The sequence below is a fragment of the Crocodylus siamensis genome, chromosome 2, assembly GCF_052110815.1.
Source record: "Crocodylus siamensis isolate JL-2025a chromosome 2, ASM5211081v1, whole genome shotgun sequence".
Taxonomy (NCBI): domain Eukaryota; kingdom Metazoa; phylum Chordata; order Crocodylia; family Crocodylidae; genus Crocodylus; species Crocodylus siamensis.
In genome coordinates, this window is record NC_143396.1 from 230,078,021 (window position 1) to 230,103,319 (window position 25,299).

General features: G+C 46.4%; 1 protein-coding gene across 4 annotated transcripts in view; it reads right to left on the minus strand.

The window, feature by feature from the left end:
• GANC (glucosidase alpha, neutral C) overlaps positions 1–22,170 on the minus strand; it is a 49,419-nt gene extending 27,249 nt beyond the window's left edge. For 3 of the 4 annotated variants that reach the window (XR_016440304.1, XR_016440305.1, XM_090033350.1), the window contains exons 1-8: positions 22,033–22,170; positions 19,281–19,343; positions 14,414–14,522; positions 12,491–12,618; positions 10,612–10,794; positions 9,583–9,631; positions 8,026–8,092; positions 221–317 (exon numbers count right to left, since the gene is read on the minus strand). Coding sequence is in view for 2 of the 4 variants with exons in the window: in XM_090033350.1 (XP_089889476.1) it covers positions 221–317; positions 8,026–8,092; positions 9,583–9,631; positions 10,612–10,794; positions 12,491–12,618; positions 14,414–14,522; positions 19,281–19,343; positions 22,033–22,061 (725 nt within the window). In the remaining 2 variants the exon portion in view is untranslated. The remainder of the gene's footprint in view (positions 1–220; positions 318–8,025; positions 8,093–9,582; positions 9,632–10,611; positions 10,795–12,490; positions 12,619–14,413; positions 14,523–19,280; positions 19,344–22,032) is intronic. The other variant, XM_090033351.1, reaches the window with a different exon arrangement.
• Between the last annotated feature and the right edge of the window lie 3,129 nt (positions 22,171–25,299).

Below are 25,299 nucleotides of genomic sequence, written 5' to 3' on the forward strand. Positions count from 1 at the left end.
TGATGCAGCCGTTATGGCTTCCAGTGGCTATCCTAACAAGACATCAAATGTACTCTGTTAAATTGCTGTACATATCTGAACTTTCATGGGTGATAGAAGAACAACAACCAGTGCTCTTATTCCAACTGGATTTTCAAGCATCAGGTACACTGTCCTTCCTAATTACTCCCAAACATCAGAATTATGGCCCTCTCTGGAACCAAATCTGCTTCTCTTTTACCTGGTGTTTTTAAGAAGAAGTGTTTCTGCATGCTCTGGTATTCCATAAATATGTTCAAATCCATGCAAAGAAAAATCCAAACCTACAGAACTGGGACCTGTAGAAACAGTAATAAGACAAAACAGCACTGAGCTTTGCTCTCATTTAGGCCTAGTGTGAACTAATAGATCAGAATGCACTCATTTAAAAATATACCTTGAATAGTAATTGCTTCATATGTTATTTCAGGTTCACATCCATTATTAATTCTTAATATAGGGGGAAAATAATGGGGGTTAGTGCTGTGACAAGGTGATTTTTTTTTTTTAATATTACGATATGGGTATAAAAACTGAATAAGAAGAATACATTTGTAGTTGAAAATGGCCCAAGGTTGTGAGGCAGTGCACTGTGTGTGTAACAATCCCAGTCCTCCCTTTTTTTAGCACTGTGTTTGTCCTACACTAACCTCATCAAGGGATGCAGCATTGAGTGGGCACCTCTGTCACTGTTACATTCTTGTAAATCCAGGGCAACCTTAATTAGGTCAGTGAAGATGCTCCAGATTGCTGCTGTGAATCTACAATTAGAATTTGACTTGTATGGGTTTTATTACCATAGGAATTTCACAGAATCCAAGATTCTTGCTCAGGACAACCTATCATCCTTTATTGTGAGGGTTTTTGACTTCTTTTAGAGTATGTATACTGGAAGGAAAGGTGTGTTTATAAATCCAGTTTAATAGACAGTGTCCCGGGGAGATGGGGCGGGGCTCGCCCGCGGAGGCGGTGGAGCCCGAGCGGGACATCCGCCGCTTGTTTATGCCGGAAGCCGGCGCCCGTGCCGGTGGCCGGGAGCCGGCAATAAAAACAGCCGGCCGGGACGGACGCGGCGGGAGCCCGGAGGGGGGACTCCCTGCCGCGGAGACAGGGAGTCCAGAAAGGGAGACGGCAAGGGGACCCGCACCCGGCGGGAGCGCGGACGCCGACGGGGAGGGGCTACTTACCCCATTGGGGGGGAGGACAGCGGCGGCAGCTGGACCCCGAACCCGGAGCGGGGAGTGGCGGGCCGGCCCGGACGACGAGGGTTCCAGCAACGGGGAGTACTGGGACTGCGTCCCGCCTGCGCCCGGAGTTTGCAGATCGGGAGTCGGTGCTGGGACCTGGGAGGGCACCGACGAGGCACCGTGAGCGCTTGGACCGACGCCGGACACCAGCGGGCCAGAACCGGAAGGGAGGACCCCCAGAAGGACCCAGGTCGGAAGCGGGGATGCCCGCCGGCTAGGTTTCTACCCCGGGCAAGGGACCCGGTGAGAAGCATCACCGGGGCACCCCAGGCGAGGGCCGGGGTCTCGCCCACAGGAAATCCAAGGGGGCGTAAGGCCGGGGTGTTAAGGGGTGGCGGAGCCCCGCAACGTGACCGTCGGGGACCCCGGGCTACGGAGAATCAGGAGCCGTCCCACTGAACCTTACAACAAGTCGTGGCGGGCGAGAACCAGGGTGGGGACCTGATTACCTTACATCTGCTCCGGACCTAGGGGGATAGCACCACCCTTCCACCGTGACGCTGTTCCGAAGAGGGTGCTCCCTCCACCTCCGCTAGCCCGACGGTCACAAGTGGTGCATTGGCCGGGAAGGCCATTCCCCATCTTGGGGGAATTGTGGGATGCAGGCAGCCGAGATGACGGCAACGGACCTGGTGGCCCAGACGCTCCAGGCTGTGACCCAGTTATTGGGGGCACAGCAAAGGATGATGGCACAACAGGGCCCCCCGATCACCCGGATGCCGAAAATGACGGCGGAAGACGATCCGGAGGCCTTCCTGGAGGCGTTCGAGTGGCAAGCTATCATGCTCGGGCTCGATAAGGCCTACTGGGCGAGCCAGCTAGGGGCGCTAGTGGTGGGTAAAGCCCAAGAGGCCTATAGAGCTTTATCGCGAGAAGAGGCCCGGGACTATGAGGCTGTTAAAGCCGCCATTTTATACCGCCTCGAAATCAACCCGGAGCATTATCGGTGGCTGTTTCGGGCCCGGAAGGGACCGGAGGAGAGGCGACCCCGGGTACTATTGCAGCGCCTTAGGGATCTGTTTGGTAAGTGGGTCGGCCTGCCCACGTGCACGCTGGCCGCACTGGTGGATAAGATCGTGATGGAGCAATTTATCAATGACCTGGAAGAGCGGACGCAGAGGTGGGTCCGCCAACACTCTCCAGAGTCTTGCGAGGCCGCTGTAAAGTTGGCCGAGTCCTTCATGGCGGCCGAGTGGCACTACCCGCGTGAGAGGCGGGGACCGGTGCCCAGCAGGGAAACGGAGCGACGTAAACCAGGTCCCAGAACCCCAAATAGGGATGTGGTGTGTTTCCATTGTGGAGAGATGGGGCACTTCGCCCGGGAATGTCCAGGGCGGAACACGGATAGGCGGCGGTCCCAGGGATACCCCCATAGGTTGGGAGAAAACCCCCGAGATCAAGCCCAGGGGGAGCCGATGGATTGTAGCTTCGGGACCGGGAAGGGTGAACCTCGGTGGGAGCGTCCCACGGTGAGAGCCCGCGTGGAGGGCCGCCCGCTCTCAGCCGTCCTGGATTCGGGGTGCGCCCAATCGTTGATTAAGGCAGAGCTCCTTCCACCCGGGCAACGGTGGCAAGGGGAGCCCATAAGGGTGGCGTGTCTCCATGGGGAGACACAGGCCCTCCATCGAGCCCGGGTGCGGGTGCACGTTATGGAATTCCGGGACGAGTGGTTTGGCGAGGCCGAGGGAGAAGAACCCCTCGTGGACTGGCAGGACATCGCGAGTGGACCACAGTTCCGGCAAGGACAAGAGGAGGATCTTGAGCTGCACGAGCTGTGGACGAGGGCCCGAGAGGGGCGACGCCAACCGGAGACGGAGGCGGATGGGGGCAGCGAGTTCCAGGTGAGGCACAATCTCTTGTATCACGTCCCGCACGGGGAGGTTGGTACCGAGGCAGGGGGACAGCTGGTGGTGCCCAGCCGTTTCCGGCAGATGGTATGGCAGTTGGCCCATGCGAACCCCATGGGGGGGCACCTGGGCAGGGACCGGACCCTTGGGAAGATATCCCGATGGTTCTTTTGGCCCCGGATGAGGGAAGACGTGGCCCGGCAGTGTGCCGCATGCCCGGTGTGCCAGAGGGCTAGGGAGGACCGGCCCCTACGGGCCCCTTTAAGACCCTTGCCCGTCGTGGACGTGCCTTTCTCGCGGGTTGCTATGGATGTGGTGGGCCCGTTGCCCCGTAGCAGCAGTGGCCACCGGTACATCTTGGTGTTCGTGGACTACGCCACTCGATACCCAGATGCAGTCCCGCTGCGGTCGGTAACGGCGCCGCGAATTGCGGAGGAGTTGGTAGGCTGGATCTCCCGAGTAGGGGTGCCCCGTGAGATCCTTACGGACCAAGGGCGGAACTTCATGTCGAGCATCTTACGAGGGGTATGCCAAACCCTGCGAATCAAACAGCTCCGAACTTCGGTGTACCACCCACAGACCAACGGGTTGGTAGAACGGTTCAATGGTACCCTGAAAAGGGTGCTCCGGCGATGCGTTCAGGGCGACCCACAGCGTTGGGACCTGATGCTGCCGCTAGCATTATTTGTGCTGCGAGATGCCCCATCCGAATCCCTGGGCTATTCCCCTTTTGAACTAGTGCTGGGCCATCGCCCACGAGGCCTACTACAGATTCTTAGAGAGGAGTGGGAACAGGGACCCGCAGCTGTCGGCAGCCCGGCCAGGTATCAGAGGGAGTTCCAGCAACGAGTCCGAAGGGCTCGCGAGTTGGCAGCGGACAATCTACGGTACGCTCAGCAACGACAGAAAGAGAGGTATGACTCGCACTCCAAGGTATGGGAATTCCAGCCAGGGCAAAAGGTGTTAGTGTTACTACCCACTTCAACCAGTAAACTGTTAACCCAGTGGCAGGGACCATTTGAGATCACGCGACGGGCGGGGCCTGTCGATTATGAGGTATATCGCCCGGGGCATCGGAACACCCGGCAAATCTATCATGTCAACCTCCTGCGAGAGTGGCACCAGCCGGAGGGCTGGGCCGCCTTTGGAGAGAGGGAGCAACAAAACGTAAGGAGCCCAGAAGCAGCGGGAGGAGGAAAGGCCCCGACACCCCTGGGGGAGATCAAAATAGGGATGGAGCTATCAGGGCCCCAGAAAGAAGAAGTAAGGAACCTCCTAAGGGAATTCCAAGGGACCTTCTCTGAAGAACCAGGGTGGGCCAGAGCAGCGTATCATTCCATCCCAACCCCACCCGGTGTCGTGGTACGGGATCGTTGGCGGCCTATACCATATCACCTGACCAAGGAAGTACGCGAGGAAGTAAAGAAGATGCGGGCACTGGGGGTGATTAGGCCGTCAAGAAGCCCATGGCGGAGCGCCCTGGTACCTGTACGCAAACCCGACGGGAGTCTGCGGCTATGCGTCGACTTCCGGCGGTTAAATGAGGTGGCGACCTTCGACGCTTTCCCGATGCCTAGCGTAACAGAACTGATAGAACGCATCGGCGCTGCCAAGTTCATAACCACCCTGGACCTCGCGAAGGGGTATTGGCAAATACCGGTGCGGCCGGAGGACTGCCAAAAGACGGCCTTCGGAACCCCCTGGGGCCTATACGAGTTCGTCAGAATGCCATTTGGCCTCCATGGGGCCGCCGCCACGTTCCAACGCCTCATGAATCGGCTGCTGGCGCCGCATGCAAAGTACGCTGCGGCGTACCTTGACGATATCGTTATATTCACGCGCTCCTGGGGCCGGCATGTGTGGGCCCTCAGGGAGATACTCCAGGAGCTACGACAAGCTGGCCTGACGGCGAACCCCCGCAAATGCGCGGTGGCACAAAAGTACACGAAATACCTAGGGTTTCGAGTGGGCCAGGGGACTATACGGCCGTTAGAAGACAAGGTGCAGGCCATTCGGGCCTTCCAACCCCCGCAAACGCTTAAGCAACTCCGTTCCTTCTTGGGGTTGGTAAATTACTATCGGAGATTTGTGGCCCAATTCTCCGAAGTAGCGGCCCCATTGTTCGAAGCTTTGAAAAGCAAACCCGGGAAGGGACTCGAATGGACCGGACCAAGGCTACAGAGTTTTCAGGCCTTAAAGAAGGCCTTATGCGAGGAAGTGGTGATACATACCCCTAATTTTATGAACCCTTTTACTTTGCAGACCGACGCCTCCGAGGTTGCTATAGGAGCCGTCTTAACACAACAGGACGCTGGGGTGGACCGACCGGTGGCCTATGCCAGTCGGAAACTGCTCCCGGCTGAGACCAGGTACTCGACAATAGAGCGAGAGTGTCTGGCAATCTGGTGGGCAGTGGAACACTTTAGGTATTATTTATTGGGGAGAGAGTTTACGTTGATCACCGACCACGCTCCCCTTAGATGGCTTAGCTCTACTAAGACCGATAACACGCGGATTATGCGATGGGCACTAGCCCTCCAACCCTTTAAATTTCAAATTAAGTACCGCCCGGGGAAGGATAATATAACAGCTGACTTCCTCTCCAGATGCCCCGAACCGACGACCTCCAGTGGGGGACCCGGAACGCGAGGCGAATATCCAAGGAGAATCAAACCCGAGGCGGAGAGATCCCTCAAACCGCCACAAGGCAACTGGCGGGGGGGGTTATGTCCTGGGGAGACGGGGCGGGGCTCGCCTGCGGAGGCGGCGGAGCCCGAGCGGGACATCCGCCGCTTGTTTATGCCGGAAGCCGGCGCCCGTGCCGGTGGCCGGGAGCCGGCAATAAAAACAGCCGGCCGGGACGGACGCGGCGGGAGCCCGGAGGGGGGACTCCCTGCCGCGGAGACAGGGAGTCCAGAAAGGGAGACGGCAAGGGGACCCGCACCCGGCGGGAGCGCGGACGCTGACGGGGAGGGGCTACTTACCCCATTGGGGGGGAGGACAGCGGCGGCAGCTGGACCCCGAACCCGGAGCGGGGAGTGGCGGGCCGGCCCGGACGACGAGGGTTCCAGCAACGGGGAGTACTGGGACTGCGTCCCGCCTGCGCCCGGAGTTTGCAGATCGGGAGTCGGTGCTGGGACCTGGGAGGGCACCGACGAGGCACCGTGAGCGCCTGGACCGACGCCGGACACCAGCGGGCCAGAACCGGAAGGGAGGACCCCCAGAAGGACCCAGGTCGGAAGCGGGGATGCCCGCCGGCTAGGTTTCTACCCCGGGCAAGGGACCCGGTGAGAAGCATCACCGGGGCACCCCAGGCGAGGGCCGGGGTCTCGCCCACAGGAAATCCAAGGGGGCGTAAGGCCGGGGTATTAAGGGGTGGCGGAGCCCCGCAACGTGACCGTCGGGGACCCCGGGCTACGGAGAATCAGGAGCCGTCCCACTGAACCTTACAACAAGTCGTGGCGGGCGAGAACCAGGGCGGGGACCTGATTACCTTACATCTGCTCCGGACCTAGGGGGATAGCACCACCCTTCCACCGTGACGCTGTTCCGAAGAGGGTGCTCCCTCCACCTCCGCTAGCCCGACGGTCACAGACAGAATTAACCAATCCAGTTTAAACTTTTAGTGAAGACAGGGAAATTCTGTTTTTAACTTGGATTACCACCTTAAATTTAGACCTAAACTCTTTTTTATGCTTAAACTGAAGTAGCCAACAATGAGTTAAACACAGTGTTGGTATGTTTTCATTGCTATTTTGAGATGAACTAGGATTAGGCAACCCAAACTAAAAACGGAACTTTTTTTTGCACTGTGGGCATACACCTAGACCCTCTCCTGAGAGTCAACATGGCAGCTCTCAAGAGTTTTAGTAAAACTGGTTTGACCACATGAAGGCTTCTCATGATGTCAGGTCATGAGTGTTTTTCCAAAAAACACAAAAATCCTGGAATCTATGAGCTTTTTGGCAGCTGTGACAAAAATGCGGGCTCAGGTACTTTGTGCCAGCTCATGCATCATTCTTCCCATCAGATCTAATGTCTGACCCAGTGTAAGATACAGGACTTGTAGTCACAGATTTGAAAAGCTGTGTTTACATTGATCCTAATACCTGTTAAAGGGTTTGGGTTGGCAGCCCTGAAGATAGGAGTTTTCTTTTTATCTATAGAACAAGTACGGCCTAGGCAGATGGGAGTGGGAGCTTCCCCTTACTGCCTTACACATATGCCTCAGCTGTGAAATGGAAGAAGCAACTCTAGAAGTGGGAGGGCCAATTCAGTGTTCAGCCTCACTGAGCTCTTAACTTCTTTACTGAGTCTGCCATGCTTATGTGATACCTCTGTATGCCATGTGAAGACTTGACCAACAAAGGGATTGAGTTAACCCATTAATTTCAGTAACCAAAGAGACAACAGATGAGTTTTGGTTATTGCAAATTTGACCAGATTTATACTGTAACCCTAGAGGTTTCCATATTCCATCAATTATTATTTTTATTCTTCTAGTTTTCCCTTTATCACTCCTCCCCTTCCCTAAAACTGGAATAATCTTTAACTCTTTGACATTATGATTTGATGAATCCTACAAACTAGTATGCCAGTGTAAAAAAGTTAACTGATTGCATGAATTCAGCCAATGTGTATAGATCATGCATCTTCCTATATAGTGGAATCACTCCTGGGAGATGCAAGAGAGGCAAAATGCTTTATTTTTATATATTATTTCTGAATAGAAATATACACAGACAATAACAATGCTTCAATCAAATTTGTTACCTGGCATAGAAGCTGATAGGTAAACAGAAGAGAGACTGCTAAAATACAAGTAACCAAAGAAAAAGACAGAAATATGAATAAGCACAGATATATGCAAATCAGTAAAGATGCTTTCAATATTGTATTGCACTTAGTCTTACCACTGGCTTTGACATCCAAAAAACTGCCAAATACCTCTTGCCAGAGACCCAGATCTTCTTGATTTTCCTAGATGTACAAAAATATTTATTATTTAGCCTACAGACACTGTGGATGTTTAGAGTACATTTAATTTATAAGCAATGAACAAGTATTGTCTTGAGAGACGTTACTGTATTTACTTGATTAGATGCCGAATATAACTGGTACCCGGACAAAAAAATACTTCAGGTTTGGCCAGGTATGCTACTTTGGAGAATGGATGTTTCAATACAACACTACTGTGGTCTGCTACAACACAGAACCTTGGCAAAAGTGAAGCACTATATGCAACCTGCTTTCTTCTTTGTTTTGGTACAAAATCTAATCTTTATTACAACTTAATTTTATCTGACATTCCCCCCAAACTAAAATTTTCTCCAGTGCTTTGTCTAGTAAAACAACAAAAATAAGAAATATAGAATGATTTTTATGAGGCAGAGATATAGGGACTTAGTCTACACGGAGAGCTTGAAAACACATCAGTCCATATTTACAAAACCTGTTTTCATGTATGTAATCCAGAACTACCAGGTCAAGCAAGGCAATGGAGAGGCTGCCCAAAATATCTAACCGCTATAGGAATCTTGTGTGTATGCAGTGATTACCTTTGGTCTTCCTCAGCTCTTGAGCCCTGTAGCCTTCTACTTAGTTTTCTTTGGATTTATTTATTTTTTGCAGTATCTTTTCAAGTTTTCTTTTGCACTCTTCCAGCAAATGTACTGGCCTTCCTACACCCATTCTGACACTCCCAGGAGGACTCTTACAGGCCAAATCTACTGCTGAAATTGAAGTTGTTCAAACTAGGTGAGAAATAAAACTTTCTCTTTAGCTTCACTCTTGTGAAATGTGAAAACATGGTGAAGTAAAACAGCCATCTGCTTACAGGGGCCACCTATACACATGCATTAAGGCTGCTCCAACAGTCTATAATTACAGCACATCGGAGCAGAATCAATTAATTGAGTCTGCTGGAGTGTGGTAATTACTGCACTCCAGCAGACTCCAGCATCATGTGTATGACGAGTTTTAGTTAAAGCGCCCCCACTGACATTTTTTAGTGCGAGGATGCTGATATATGTGATACTTCAGGCACTTTAATTGAAGCGCCTCCCCCAGACATCACAGAGTATGTGTATAAATGCCCCCTGTAAGAGAGGCTTTAATTACACTCTTGTAATTAAAGAGGCTTCTGAAAAAACAAGGAAGTGTCTTTATCCACTGCCAGGTTTGAGATTCTTGTTTAAAGACAATTCTGCAAAATGATATCTAATGTGTTAGTGTGGCCTTTGCAACTCAGCATACATTGCTCCACTGAGATCTGAACAGAGACCAAGAGGACTGTGTTTTGGGACCTGGGTTACAATCTGCTTTAGGCTCCTGGTAAATTGGGAGCGTGGCCATCAGTTCAGAGATCTGAAAGCACTACACTAGAAGATACCATAAACCCATGCTAGTAACTATGAATTATTCTTCCCACACCGTACCAATGCCAGAATAATAAATTGAATAGAGGCTACCTTAGCAGAGCCAGCTGATCCATCCTCTTTGTTTTCTGCTGCAGTTTTGCTAATGAAAACAAATGAATAGAAATAATCAGTGAGAAGATTCCAGACACAAAATGCTAAGAACTGTCTGCACAGGCTCTACAATATAGTAGAACTATTTTGCATTTGACATTTCTACAAGTTAATTGCCTCTCTTGAGATTCCTAATTGGCAAGTGTTTTTAGTATTTAATGTCTTACCAACCTCAGCTAGCTAGGATTATTCTGTCCCCTTGGGTTTCTACCATTAGTTCTAATAATATCAGCATTCTCTTCTTCTTGGCTCCAAACAAGAGATCTTCAGACTGGATATTTCTGTATTCTATTTGCAGAGGGATTGTTGCCAATTATAACAAATTTTAAGTAATTCTTTTCCCAGGATGAGGCTTTCCCAGCCCCGCAGAATGCCCCTACACTCCTGTTGCCTCTTCCTTATAGCCCCTAACTCTTCCAGTATTTTGCAGTGGGGTTAAATTGCTAACTGTTGTGATTTTATGATGACTGACACCTTCATAAGAAACCAGTTCAACTATTATGAGAAAGTGGATGAAACTGAGCACCTTATCAAAGTAATGCCATTAAGGTCAAGGGGACCTAAGGGTACTCAGCATGTTACAGAACTGGCCCTTAAATGGAGTAAAAGGGACAGAATGATGGCTTCAAATGGCCTTTCGACTGCTCCAGAATCCTTTAATTAAAGTTTGAAGAAAATGAAAACGTAGGGTCTCCCTCACTTCGCAAAAATATTTGCCAAAAAAGATCGCATTGTTTTTAAGCTTTCATGCAGGAAGAAAGGACAGGATGAGAGAGCAAGTCGAGGCTGAATCTCTGCCTTAGTTTTAGTACAGATATTCTGGATGTCAGAGCCACACAATTTTACCAGTGCATGTCAAATAAAGCAGCCTTACAGATCTTGGGGGATTTTTGCAGATTTGAATTTCTAATGGTTGCCATTTAGCTCTGCCACAGCCAATGCCCACTGTGGAATGTGAACCTCCCACACCTATTTTTGGGTGGTAGTTGCAGATGCTCGAAGTACAACAGGCCACTGGAATTCATGCTCAATATGGTCTCATCCTTGGACTCTAGCTCTATCTGGAACGGATTTGCTGTGATGTGAAGCTTGTGGTCCTCATTCGTGCTTGTCAGTACCAGAATGTTTGTCTCCTTCTGGGTTACAGAGAGCCTAGCAAATTCAAAACAATGAAAAACAAATCGTATGAAAATATATTGTCTAACTATAATTGAACAACAATAAATTAAAGAAAGGAAGAATAATTGAACAATGGGCCAAAACTTAAAGCTCTTATTGAAGCAAAATCTCCCATTCACTTTAATAAGTGTGTGATGAATAATAGGTGCACAGTCTGGCCCACAGGTTGAAGGGTGTAACAAGTTACAAGTTTGCCTTAAACACTCTCAATAGTTTTTATTTTCTCAATGCAATATGTTAAGAAAAAATAAGGCATGTTAACAAGAAGCCGATTTTGTGTCCCATGTAATTACAGGTTATACACTAGCTTGGCTGTGTGGTGGGCCTGTAGGGGGACTCCTGCACTGAGTCACTCACCTCACTGTGCCTGACCACCTTCCAGGCTCCAAGTGCCTCCTTGGGGATGCCTCATTTCTGGCCAACCCCCTTTCTGGAGCACACCTGCAAGCCTGGGAGGGAGGGGGTAACACTGCCACCACCCAGAGTCTGGACTGATCTTTACCCTTTGACCCCCGGGAAACACAGGCCTAGTAATCCTTGAGGGGTTCTCGAGCCACTGCAAGAACTTGGGGTGCTTCCCTCAGTCTGAAGCACAAATGGTGGTCTCCCTTAGTCAGCTGAACCGGCGGGGAGCCAAGGCATAATCTAGACACTCTCCCAATAAGTCTCCCATACTAGGTACAGAGGAGAATGTTATTGGTTACAAGGAGTAGGTTTGGAATAGGGTACAGGGTAGATCAATATCAGAAAAATAATTTAGAGCAAACTGTAGCATGGTAACCTTTGATCACACATCTGAGTTATTGCAAGCTATATATCTGGTTAGATCTCAAGTAGCTTACTCACAAGTATCATCCAGAGGCAGGTGGGGATCCCCTCTGGAGCCAAGCAGTTCACTGAACATGAGTTTAAAGAGACAGAGCAAGTTTCAGATGGTCTAGTTTCTCTGAGAGTTCTCATCATGGCTCCTTCTCTGCCTCCTGGGCAGTTCTTAACTCATATAGACCTTATTACCTCATTTACCTGATCCAATGAAGGCCAGCAGCTGTTGGCTGCCAGCCAACCAATTTGAAATGAATCGCTGATTGCCAGGTAGACTGGCAGGGTCTCTGGTTCCCTCCCAGTCATGATGACATTGCTTAGAACCATAGGGAGTGTAAGCCCCAACCCAGGTGTGTGAGGCCAGTCACATAGGCAGAGGGAGCAGGTTTTCCACTTCCTCAGGAATGTATCCAGCTCAGGTTACAACTCAAGGTTACCTGAAGCCGATGGGGCCAAAGGTGTCTGCCCTCTTCAGTGACCATGGTAACCAAATTGTCAGACTGGTTATCTGCCTGATAGCAGAAATTGGGGCGAGACAGAGATGGCATTCTGCCACAGGCTGTTTGTCTCCCTCAATTTGTTACCAATTCTCAGAATTACCTTCATGGGCTAACTGCTTTTTCCTATCTCTGTAATTTGCAGATATTCTAGGGAATGAATACATTTTTGTCCAAATGTGAGAAGGTGCACACCTTTGACAGGGAAGATAGGTATGCAACTTAGATACTATATAGTACTTTTATATAAATGTATATTCAGTATATTTTATACTTATACTATCTTATACATATAACTGATATTTAATTTTATAAACTCATATATAATATATGAGATATATATAACTTACCTCTTTGTGGTAGGTTCTTTTATGAGAACATCAGGCACTTCATATCTTGTTCTGAGAGGAGCCACTTCATTAATTTTAACTCTGAAAATGTTGCCTTCTATTTCATAAATTTCTACTAGGAGAGGAACCTGGGAATGATCAAACAGGTACAGTAGCCATTTGTGCTATACTGGGATATGAGCATCATTTTTTATTTTAATGCAGAATTCCAGGATTTCAGTATCACTAGACATTTATTTTCTGTCCAAGACCATGTATGCCTTTTGATCCACCCAAAATTTTGCATACTAGCAGTCACTGCCCACTTGCATTTAGGTCTATTATACTATTTTCAGGAAGCAAACACTTTTAGTTTGTAAGTAAAACTGGCCTGATTTAAAAAAAAAAAAAGATTTTCTAGGGATGATCAACATTGTACAGAACCTCCAGTAACAGCAACAGCCATAGAACAGGAGTAGACAGGACTTGCAACTCAGGCATGTTTATTTCTGTGCCATCAAGATCTGAGCAGGGGTCCATGGCATTGTATAGAAACTTTGCTACACTATCTACACAAGAGTTCAAAATGGTACTTACAATGGTTGAACTGCATCAGTGTAAATTGAAAAGGAAAAAAGTGTAGTACTGACCTACCTAGCAAGATTTATGATTGATTACTTGCTATTTTTTAACATTCAGACATATGAAAAGTGAAGATGTAAAGCCACTTGACTCTCTCTCACTCTCAAATGATGACTTGACTCCACTATGTCTTTTGGATGCAGAACCTTGAAAATCTCATCCAGTTTTCCCTTTTTATTCTTTTTCTGATGAGACTTGGAGTTCTGGCCACCAACCTCTTGAAGATAACTAAGAATGTGCCTGCTATTTCTTCTGTCAGGCTGCAGGGATTCTAATAAGGCTGTTCCTCACTCAAGGGCTAACTCAGTTTCCCCTTTTGCTGAAAAAGACAGAACTTGGTTGATATAGAAAATCATTAGGACCATAATGAGGTGAGGTGGTGCTCTCTCCTACCTTGGGGGTCTTCAAGAGGAGGCTGGACAGATATTTGGCTGGGGTGATATGATCCCGGCACCCGTTCCTGCCCAGGGCAGGGGGTCAGACCTGATGATTTGTTTAGGTCCCTTCTGACCCTAAGTACTATGATACTGTATACTATGATACTATCATAAGCAAGCAGACATCCTTGTTCATTTAATTTCCTTAGGGATTGTCTACATGAGGAAGTTGTTACAGGCTAAGCTATGACTTTAAATCACAGTAGCTATTCCAGACTCTCTCTCCATATGGACACTTTTTTATTCTGTGTTTCTGGAGTGGATTAAATTAAATTGCAGAAGAGGATTTTTAATGCATAACAGAAGTGTCCCCATAGGAAGTCATTGTGGAATAAGTATGTCATGACAGCTATTCTGGGATATTTCCCCTTGTAGACAAACTTTTATTTGTGGAATTTTGAGGGAAACTTTTCAGAGAAATTATTAAAGACTACAGATTTTTTCCAAAAATCCACATTCAGTACCACTATACTAAAGATTTTCCCTTAATGCACTCTATAGCACAAAACAGAAATCAGCTTAATCTTGCTCCTTTGGGTAAGACTACAATTTGTTTTCTGGAATGTGAGAGAAAACCCATCATACATTCAAAAAAAACCTTTCAGATAAAAAGACCTTTGTTTAGTATTTCTAATCTTACAGAATAGAAAATATTCTTTAAAACATTATATCTCTGTATAGAAGACAAAGAAATTATCTGGATCAATGACAAAGTGTTGCATTGTACCACAAAACTACCTGTTATCCACAAATCTCAAAGCATGTTACAAAGGTGTACAAATGTTATCAGCTTTGTTATGCAAAAAGTAAGTGCGAGAGAATCCGTGTGCCTAATTCACAGTTCCATTATGGGTGGGGGTCTTACCTTATTCTCCTCATTGATGATTTGAAATTTGACATTGTCATTGGATAATGTGACTGAATCCAGGAGTGCTCGATACAAGGACTTCCCAGGATGCAGGAGTTTCTGACGTCTGCAAAGGCAGAAAGGTGTTTTTGGTCTCATGTAGGTTACACGATGATAAGAAGCATTATATGAAATATGCCGTGCTTACTGAGTAGCATAACTCTATTTTGCAATTTTCAAAATGAAGACTACTTTTAATTGCATCTTCCCTCAGCAACATCTTACATAGCTTTCTTCAGTAAACCAGCTGCTTGCAGAAGGAAATCAACAGATCGATGGTCAAATATTAATCAAACATATCCTCATATTTAATTTACCTTTTTGTCATTTAATCACTTAAATCACAGGAGGACTGTTCAGACAATCCAAATAGAAAAATGACTTTATCCTAACTGCCATCACTAAACTGAAGGAAACAATACAAGGTAAAAGTTTTACCAAGCCTTCTCTTTCTTTTTATTCCCTCTGGGGTCAGAACACACAGTGCCAGCTAATCTGCTTGTTTGACAAGCTAGGTGATATCCTCTAGAGGAAAAGGCACATTAGTACATCAGAGAATTTTATTTGCCCTGAGATGGTAACAACCAGATCAAACTCATTTTCCTGTAGACCCTGGATCAGGTCAGTTAACAAGATCTAAAATGCTAAAAAAAAAATCTGATTCTTTTGGTTCTTAGTTCTGCACGTGGACCATTAATTAGGACTGGCCCATTTCTTTACTAACATACTTATGTGTTTTACATTTGCTAAGTTTAAAAAAAGTCCTCTTTAATACTTTTTTTTATGTTAGTCTCAGAGAATTCTGGGAAAGGAGGACTTACTAAGTATGCAACCAAGTCACATAAATTACCAGACATTATCAATAGGGCTGTGCAAAGCTTGGAGTAGTGATTCAATTCGGAGGAGATTCGGCCCAATTCAGTGGCCGAATCTCTGAATCTGAATTGATTCAGGGGACCAATTCAAAGGTCTGAATTGATTCAAAGCTCTCCAAATCTTCAGAAAAGATTCAGAGAGCTTTGATGATTTGGGCAGTCCCTGGTGGTTGCAGCAGGGAGCCGCAGCTGACTCTGAGGTGGAAGTACTAGGGGTGGGAAGCAGGGCTGGTGGAGGGGGGAGGGGACCATGGGGGGACCTCTGCCAGTCTCCCTGACCCCCTGCTTCCTCAGCATCCCCAGTCCCCACCCGCTCCCCCAGCCCCACCATGGCTGCCTGGCCTGGCCCAGCTCAGTACTTTAAAAAAAAAACCCCGGTACTCACCGGGTACTGCCAAGTGTATGTGTGTGTGTGGGGTGGATGATCCCTGCTGCCCTGCACTGCCCCACACTGCATGGGGATCCCTGGATGAGCCCCTCAACCCCCTGCCTTGCTCCCTTAGCCCCCCCATGGGTGCCCTGTCCGGGCCATTCCAACCCTTTAAGAAAAAAAAAAAAAAAAAAAAACAAGAAAAGCCCTGGGACTCTCCACTCTTGGTGAGGCTTCGGGGGTCTTGTGCAGAGCCTCCCATGTGGCGTGGGGCAATGGAGGGCAGCAGGGATCACCCCCTGCTGGCAGGAGCGGTGAGTCTGGGATTTTTTCATTGTTTTTTTTTCTTAAAGGGCTGAGGCTGGCCTGGGTAGGCACTTGTGGGGGGCGGCTGGGGGAGCAAGGAGGGGGTCAGGGGTCTCGTACAGAGCCCCCTCATGCAGCATGGGGCAGCACCTGCTGAGTTGGGGTTTTTTTTAACAAGTGCTGGAGCTGGGGCGGATGGGGCAGCCATTGCCAGGCTGGGAGAGCGGGTGGGGAATGGGCCTGGCTGACTTGGAGATTTGGAGAAATCAAATTGGGACAGCGATTCGAATCACCAAATTGAATCACTGTCTCCCAAATTGGCCGAATCTGAATCCAAAGCAAATACTAGCCGCTTCGCACAGGCCTAATTATCAATATGGTTACAACTAAACAATAGCAAGTATGTTATCTTTAATGTTTGTAAACAGCACATGTGTCAACAATCCTGTCCAACTACTTGTTGGCTCATTAAGAATGTGGTTTTCCTGCTAAGACTTTGCTTCTTCAATTTGCTCCGTCTTTATCTGTAAAAATGTGGGGATGTAACAAAATACTGCTCAATTCACAAAAATATTTAGAAACAGTACCACACAGATTGTGATCATATTCACATTGTTAGAATTCTACCAGCTCAATTTTCTTTGTGTCAGAGATATGATTATATGCACTCAATTCCCAAATGAGGTTTTCCCTTCCATTTCACATGGAGCTGCTGTGACTCTGGCTGTGATCATTTTAAGGGATGGTTTTGAGCCCACTTGTGCCCCCCTCAGTCTGTTCCTCCTGCTGTTGCCTCTGGCTTTCCATTTCTCCCTGCCTGTCACTGCCCTCCCCTGCTTCTGCATCCATTACTCTCCCCCTCCCCCATCTGCTGCCCCCTACCACTTATCATCCAGCTCACTCCAGCTCAGGTCATGGAGCATGTGCTTGCTCCAGTCTCAGCCTGGCTGGTAACAGCTGCTGTTGTAGCACTGCTGGGTTGGGCTGGGGCCAGAGCAAGCCTGAGCTTTGCACCCCAGGCTGGAGTGGGGCAGAGCCTGCCAAAGCCAGATGGTAAATGGCAGGCAGAAGCAGGTGGTGGGTGTGGGTGGGGCAGAGGCTTGTGGGGAGATGGCAGGGGGGATAGATGTGGAGGCAGAAGCAGCGGGGGAGGCAGACAAATGGGGAGCCAGAGGACAGATAGATGAGGAGGAGGAGGGGAGGGCAGGTGTCAGGGGGAGAAAACATAGGGGGGCAAGTGGCAGGGAGCAAAGGTACACAGGCACAGGGGCAGGCACCAGGGAAGGGGTGGGGGCACGTGGTGCTTGATTCCCTGGCCCCCTTACCACCTGCCCTCCCCACTGTCCTTCTACCACCTGCCCCCCACTGCCTACGCCACTACTGCCTCCCCTGTCACTTCCCCCCCTCTACCTTCTCCCCTGGCCACTGCTTGCTGTGTCATAGTGGGGAGAGATGGGACAAATTTAAGATGATCCTCCTATAATTAGATTCCATATATGGAAAATTATATCAAATTAATAAATTTTCCATATACATAATCTAATTATTGGGGGGTTGTCTTAATTTCAGGGGTTGTTGTTGGATTCAAGTAATTATGGTATTTTTGTTCATTTATTTACAGCACCGAGAAACAATCAGGACAGGAGGCCCTGCTATGCCAGGTGCTATGCAAAGAGAAAAAACCCCTGAAATGATGCAAATTAGTGGTTTGGAGCAGTCGTAGAAACTGGAAGTTTCACTGCCTTAATTCTGCAATAACAAGATTAACCCAAATGCCCTAGTGGAGTTTCAAGTTGTGCAGTTTCATTCTTTATTCCTAAATTTCCCCAACAGTTTTCAACTGCACACAGCTTGCTTCACTTCCTGTCATAAACGGCTGTGTCCTTGGGTCCAACCTTTGCTGCCTTCCACCGGCAGTGGAGCAACTGTCTATGTGACCAAATATATTAGCCTTTAAGGGATGATCTTGAGCCCACAGCTGCATGGCTGTACTCAGATGTCCTGTCCCGCCCTAGGGTTAGGCTATATAAACAAGAGAAGGGAGCTGGTTAGACTGCCCCAGGCAGTAATCACTGTCTTAAGTGACAGTTGAACACGGTTACACTGGTGTCTGTTTATCTGAGGCAATGATTTTTCTGAACTGTTAGGAGGCTACTCCCTGTTGAGGCCTAGTGCCAAGAGTTTATTAGCTGCTGAGAGATGTTTCCATCTCTGAGGCTGACAGGCTCTTCTGTTCAGTTGTTTTGACCTCTTCTGCCTTAATTTCATTAATATTTAGGTTTGAATTGCAGAGAAATACTGTTTTACATATACTGTCTTTAAAAACATAACCCAGAAAGGAATTGACATATCTGTAACAGCTGAAAATGACTCATTGGAAAGTTACTAGTAGTAGGTCACACAACACGCTGATAAAAGCCCAGTTTGGTTATTATTGTTATCAGTGGCAAAAATTTCACTTCCCTTAATGGGAGTAGGCTTGGGCTTCTTTAATGGACCTTTTTGTAAATGAGAAACAGGCACTGAAGATTAAAAATGTAGTCCCATATGTTTATGTGCTAATTAGTAAGACTAGGGAAAGCTACTACTCTTTAGATAAGAGTGGATAACTGGCAAATAGATCTCTTAGAGATGCAATTAGAAGAGGGTATTTAATATTGGAGTACTTTATCAGGATAATAGGGTATGGAGTTCAGGTCTGAAGAAAATTTGTTTTTCTGCAGTTCCTGTTCAACATTACTATAATCTTGTTAGCTACTTCCACAAAACTTCGGTGTCAAGTGTGTAGAAATACCACCAAGCCAGCTGTTCTCTTGAATTTTCTGCCATCTAGAGCCGCAGATGTGTTCTGGAGCTTGTACAAGCCTTTTCTAATTCTACTCAGAATTAAAAACTGTATGGGCTTCTTTATATGGAGATATCCAGAGTTGTCAGGAACTGGGCGGCGGCGGCCGGGGGGTGGGGGAGGGAGAGGGGGGGAGAGAAGGTGAGAAATGCCTTGGATTTAGCCCTAATCTCTATTTAGAATACACTGTTTCCAAAAATAATATTGCAGGTAGATGTAAAGCTTTCCTTGAAAAGTATATTAATTCACAAACTGACAAACTGTGTACTTTGATCGTTTAAAACTGATGCATGATAACTTCAGACATAACTTCAGTATCAGATTTTAAAAAAAATATTCCCTTGTTATAAAGGTCCACATGGTAAAATGAAAATAAATCAAATGTGGTCTGTGTGAGAAATACACTTGAGCTGGAGCCCAAACCCCTACCTGTAAAAAGCAATTTGGCTGCACTTCTTAAATTTCATTTTGTCCATTGTTTCATCTTGGACACTAGAAACAGAGCAGAGAGAAAAATGGGAATGTTTTAAGTTTTCACTAAATACCTGTTAGTTGGTCAAATGCTTGCAGTCCTGCACCACAGCACCAGGGATTAAAGAAAATGCTGACTGGTTACATGGCATTGAAATCAAACAGTGATAGATTTGACCTATTGTGAGCTATTGTACTTTGGCATACAAGTTCTTTGTGTGCTATTTTAGGACTAGAACATTTTACTTCAAATATATTTCAGTAAATCATCAAATCTCTGCCTAGAAGCAGCAGTTTAAGTATAATACTACTTGGGGCTCTGCACCTAAGGGAACCTGTCCTTTGGTGGTCTCCCTAAGTGGTGGCTAATGGTTTACTCCCTGCCGTGAGAAAGGAGAGGAAGGCAAATTGCAGCTACTTTTTCTTGCTTCCTTTCTTTCAGTCCTGTTGTCGAAAGAGAGGCAACTTACAATGTTTGGCTGGAGGACCACTTAATCAGTTTTGGTGTGCTCTTGAGGACCACATGAGTGGTGGTGTCCTCTCCAGGGCCACATCTCTCCCTCCTCACTGCCCCTGGAGCTGTAGCAGGTCCTTATCCTATCCTCCACCCCTCCCCTGAGCTCCAGCATACCCTGATTCATATCCTTGAATGTAATTTTCTTTCCTAGCTATACACGGGTTTGACACCGCCCCCTGTCCCGGAGCTGTAGCAAGCCCCAATCCTCATCCCTGACTCAGAACCTGCCAACCTGTCTACAGCTTATACCTCCTCCCCTGCTCCCTCCGGCTCATACAGTGGAAGCAGTCCTGCCTGTGGGCTGTCTTGCCCAACCCTTGGCAAACAAGGTTCTTTGTGTAGATGTGATATTTTTTATTAGACCGACTAAATAGTTAGATAAATTGTTCTTTGCAAACTTTGGGGCACAAATGCCCTTCTTCAGGCTTAGGGAGGGTTTGCCCTTACCCAACCCTTGACTTGCATCCTATTTTCCTTATAACCATGGAATCCAACAGAGAAGTAGGCTGCTGCCCTGGTCACCCCTTCTCTGCTGGTTGGATCTGTTGAAAAGACCGCAAGTCCTGGTGCTCCATATTGCATGCCTCTCAATGTCTCTGGTGGTGATTTCTCCAAAAGGCATAATGGATTTGATCCTAGGACGTGCTCAGCATCTCACACTAGCCTCTTTCAGCTACAAGCCCCAAACCCCTGGGGTTGTGTGGTTCAGTCATCTAAAATGTCTTAACTGAGACAACAAGAATCTAGATAGATGCTGGCTTCCAAGCAGTGAATTTGAATGGGTAATTGCTACATATAAGTTAACTTGTTAGAAAACAAAAGCAATGGTTTTAACACTTCAAAGAACAGGTGGTCTTTGAGTCTTCTGACAGGCTTGATAACATTTGTTACAGGTATCTAATGGTTGCCACTTAGTAAAGTCATATTTATAGTGTGCTTCATGATGCAATATGTAAAATGGCAACTGATATCTATACAACATGTATAGCCCGATTAAATATTATACTGAACTAAGCATATTAAATCGGTGTAATTATAGAGACCTAGTAGCAACCCATATATAAGACTGATTAACAGTTTTCAGTCCAAACCTTTTCATTTTTTTAGATGTTCTAACACCCTATGTTCATTCAACTGCTAGGTTCACAGTGCCACTGAAGCAGCAGCGCACAATCATTATTGGGGATGCCTAGCAGCTGCTGGAGTAGGGAGGATGGAGAACTTGGACAGAGTCCCTCTCCTAGTTCCCCATTCACATTTCTGTCCAGACCCAGCATGTGGCTCTATCTTCCTGTTCTAGGGGTATTACATAGAGCAGAACTGTCCACAACCTCTGGAGCAGGACAGGGAGCAGGCCTGAGTTCCTAGCATGTGGACCAAGCAGCCAATCTTTTTCTTGTAAGAAGTCTTTTGAAACCAAGTAATGTAGCTAGCCCTGTGATTCTGATTGTTCGTGTTCAAACGCAATATGAGGGAAAGAGTAGTCTAGTGGCATGTAACAGAATTTGCCTTTCCCCTTTAAAACATCCTCCCCCTCCCCTCTTGTAGAAGTTAAATAGAAAATCTATATTTAAAAAGTGTTGTTTACATTGCAAAGTCAAAAATTTTGAAGTTAGGATAAGAAACAACTTCAGATGAACAGTCCAGAAATGCACATGCCTAAACTGAGTAACCGTACAATCCTATTGCACCCTTGACCTTCTCTTCATCTGCTTCTTGTTACCCACATCTCATCACATCTAAAATTAGACTGTAAACTCTTTAGAATTGGGACTGGTATCCTTCTATTAAACTAGGCTTGTTTAGGTCCCTGACTTACTTTATACAGACACATACACACATGCATGCCGCATTTAGATATCTATGTGGAAAAATTAAGGCTTTTTACAAATCTGCATTTCAAGTTCTTTCTCTGCTGCTTTTCATTCTGTTGCTTGCTAAGATTTACTTGCTATTTGCAATATGCCACTGTAAACATTTGGCTTACACAGGTTTTTATTGTATTTTAAAGAAACAGTGCCCACAAAAGGATAACCGTTGATAGCAAGTTTGCAAAATAAAATTGAAAATGTAGAAAAGTTTCCTTGTAGACACTTTAAATGTCATATTTTCTCCCAGCCTCACACAATCTTGTACCCCTAGGCTCAGATCTGTAACCACTAAAGAATCACCCTGTTTTGAAGTTTTTTTTACCTGATTTCTTCATGCTTGGTTGGTTCCATTACATTTGGAGTCTGTTTGAACTACAAGGCTCTCAACAGATCCATCTGTCTGAAATATTTCATTTCCCTGGTTGTTGAGTCCTACGCAGACGGCCAACTTCGTCCAATGACAGCCTGTTACTCCACCTTCTTTTGAAGGATTCTGGGAAACTGAGTTCTTGTTCTTCAAGGTACAGTTCCCTGATTTCCAATTCATTTTAAAAGATGAACTACAGACAACAGTATGGCTTGAGCCAGGTTTATCACTGTGGTGCCCAGAGAATTATTGTATGGGGGAATTTTGGAGGCATTTCGGAAGCAAATAGTTGGCAACAATATTATTTACAAGCATGTATTTAAGTGTTAGTAATATTGCCAGCCTCCCCTCCTTAGAACTCTTGAATGCACACCTTTTAAAAAGCAACTACAGGAGACTTAGTCCCCATTTTTGCTGTGGAAGACACTCCCCACCCCAGAAACTGAAGGCAAATATACCTCCTATGATAAAAGGAATCAGAACTTGTGGTAGAGGTGATATCTTTTATTAGAGCAACTAGATTTTTGCAAAAAAAAAAAATTCTTTAATTGCACAAGAACCCTTCTTCATGAATAGGAGAAAAGACTTGTAAAAGTTCTCCTAGTTAGACATGGAAGTTCATATTTTATAGGAGAGTTAAAGGTGTGGTAAAATCTCCTGTTGGAAACAATTCATTTTATGGAGGTTAGGCTCAGAGAAAAGTTGGAATAGTCTGTTTACCTCTAAGTTGTTTGGTGGCAAGCAAGATGTAGTCATATATCCTTCTGGTTATGATGTTTCATATTTCACAGGCAAGTAAAAGGATGGAGTTTTCTTTTGGGCAGAAATTTCTTATATGGTGATGTATTTCTGAGCTCTGTGATGATACAAATTACCTTGAGCAAAGGCAGGAGTAGGGTCTTGGTGGTAAAACTTGTTTCTTCCTTGTAAAATTATGAAAATTTCATTTAAAAAATGAGCTAAAATTTGATATCTTCCATGTGTCAGGTATCCAGGTTGTAGCTGTATTGGTCTAGAGGCAAAAGGAATCAGAACTCGTGGGAGAGGTGATATCTTAAGATAAAGCAGTTTCACAACAAGGATGTGGACATATCATTTGGGATGAGGACACATGTAGTCAGGGGTATACCGAGGTGAGGATGTGTAGCGGTACTTCCATACCCCCTTTCATTTGTGCTAGACATGGGTAGTGAGCACCCTGAGCTCACTGGCATGTTTGTACAGCTCCTGCCAGAGCTCCAAATGTGCTGTGAGCTGTGGATTCGCCAGCTGCTCAGTGCAGGCTCTAGCTGCAGCCCTTGCTTTCACACACCTCTGCAGCCCAGCAGGATTGGCCCTCCTTTCCTCCTCTCCCCCTGTAGGTCCCTCTGAATTCAGCAGCAGGGGAAAAGAGGGGACCTCTGGGTTCTGGAGCTCTGTGAAAGCAGGGGCTGAGCGCCAGCCACTAGGGAATTCAAAAAATTCACTGGCATCCAGGATCCTGGCAAGGAGGGTGGAGTCACACTGCCTTTGGCTGTGTGGCATATGCTGAGCTCGCCCTGCATGGGCAACGCAGCCAAAGTGGGATGTGGCCTCACTCTCCTCACTGCAACCCTGGATTTACCCATGAATGTGGTGATCTTTGGAATGAGGAAAACTTGTCTGCTAGAAAATGGATGGCCCCCATAAACAGCTTGTCACAAGGGATCTAAATCTTCAGTGGTTTATTTGGAGGGTACATTGTGTTTTCACACACAGACATCCTCCCCAAGGGGGCTAATACCATTATGTTTAACCTCTTATCAATAGCTAACAATGAATTATGTCCATTTGTATCAGTCATACATTTATATGCAAAATGTTGTTTGTATAAGATGTCATATGTTTTAATAGTCTGGAAAATCAAAGTCACTTTATTGACAGTTTAACCTGTTTGACTAGCTAGCAACAGGTAGCTGACAGCCAGCTCTTGTGTTAAGCTTTCTGCCCAGACACAATGGCCAAATGCATTAGTGTTAGAGTGCTGTTGTAGCTCTGATAGTCCAGCAGTTATGTGAGAGGCAAGGGTTTGTTGGGGTGATAGCTTTTATTGCATCAGTTGCACAGTTGGGATAAAGTTAGACAAGCTTTCCAATGCAATGACCTGATAAAGAATATCTTGTATTCAAAAGCTTGTCTAACTTCATCCCAGCCATGCAGTTGCTTCCATTAAAAAATCCTTGTCTTTCAGATGCATAACAAACACCTAAACTTGGCAAACAGATGTGCATCTGGGAAAGAAAATCATATGCTAGGGTATGAATGTTTCTGTCTTCCTTGAATTGTATAAAGAATTAAATGAGGGAGATATTCTAGGACAGTGTTTCTCAACTCATGGATCACGACCCAAAAGTGGGTTGCAAGAATATATTAAAGGGTCGTGAACAAACTTTTAAAAATGGATTCTCCTTTAAAGGAGAAAAACGTGGGAAGCCATGGCTTTTCCTTTGCAGACTGGCAGAGCTCTAGTTCACCACCCTTTCATATATTCTTGTGACTCACTTTTGGGTCCTGACCCACAGGTTGAGAAATGCTGCTCTAGTGAAAGCACTGAGGATACACAACAAGGCAGTGGGGAATGGATCCAGGGCTCTGAGACTACCCTCCAGTGAGAGCAAGGCATTGTCACACATCTCTTAGGTCAAAATGCCTTTTTGAGAATAATAACTCCAGTCACTTCTGATTTGGTTTGGACTTGATTCCTGATATCAGACTTGTCTGCCATTCACAATAGATTATTTTTTAAAGGACATCTCCCTTGTGTTTCATACAATGCACAAGACTTGGGATCTTAAGTTATACTTCATCTCCCTACTTGAAGACAACTTAATTCTCAACATCTGTAAGGTGACCTGACTATGGGGATTCCACATTTTAATGTGTTATTAAGCCCTGTTCATTGAAGTAAGGAGGAATAACAATCCAAACATGTAAATCAACAAAAATTGTCATTCCTGTCCTGATGAAAGTCCAGGGGAAAAGGCAGTGAATGTGATTGTGCCTACAATGATATGGTGAAACCAATCCCTTCCCCTGACATGTATTTCTGGAGATGAAGGACCTTGCCATTCCCAGGTTAGGACAGGTCTCCCTTGGGTGTTCCTGCACATTCAAACCTGCTTGAACTCTCCCATAGCCTTGCACCAACTGGCCGGTGCAGTTGGACTTTTGCATCACATCAAGTGATGCAATCAGAGGTGGCAA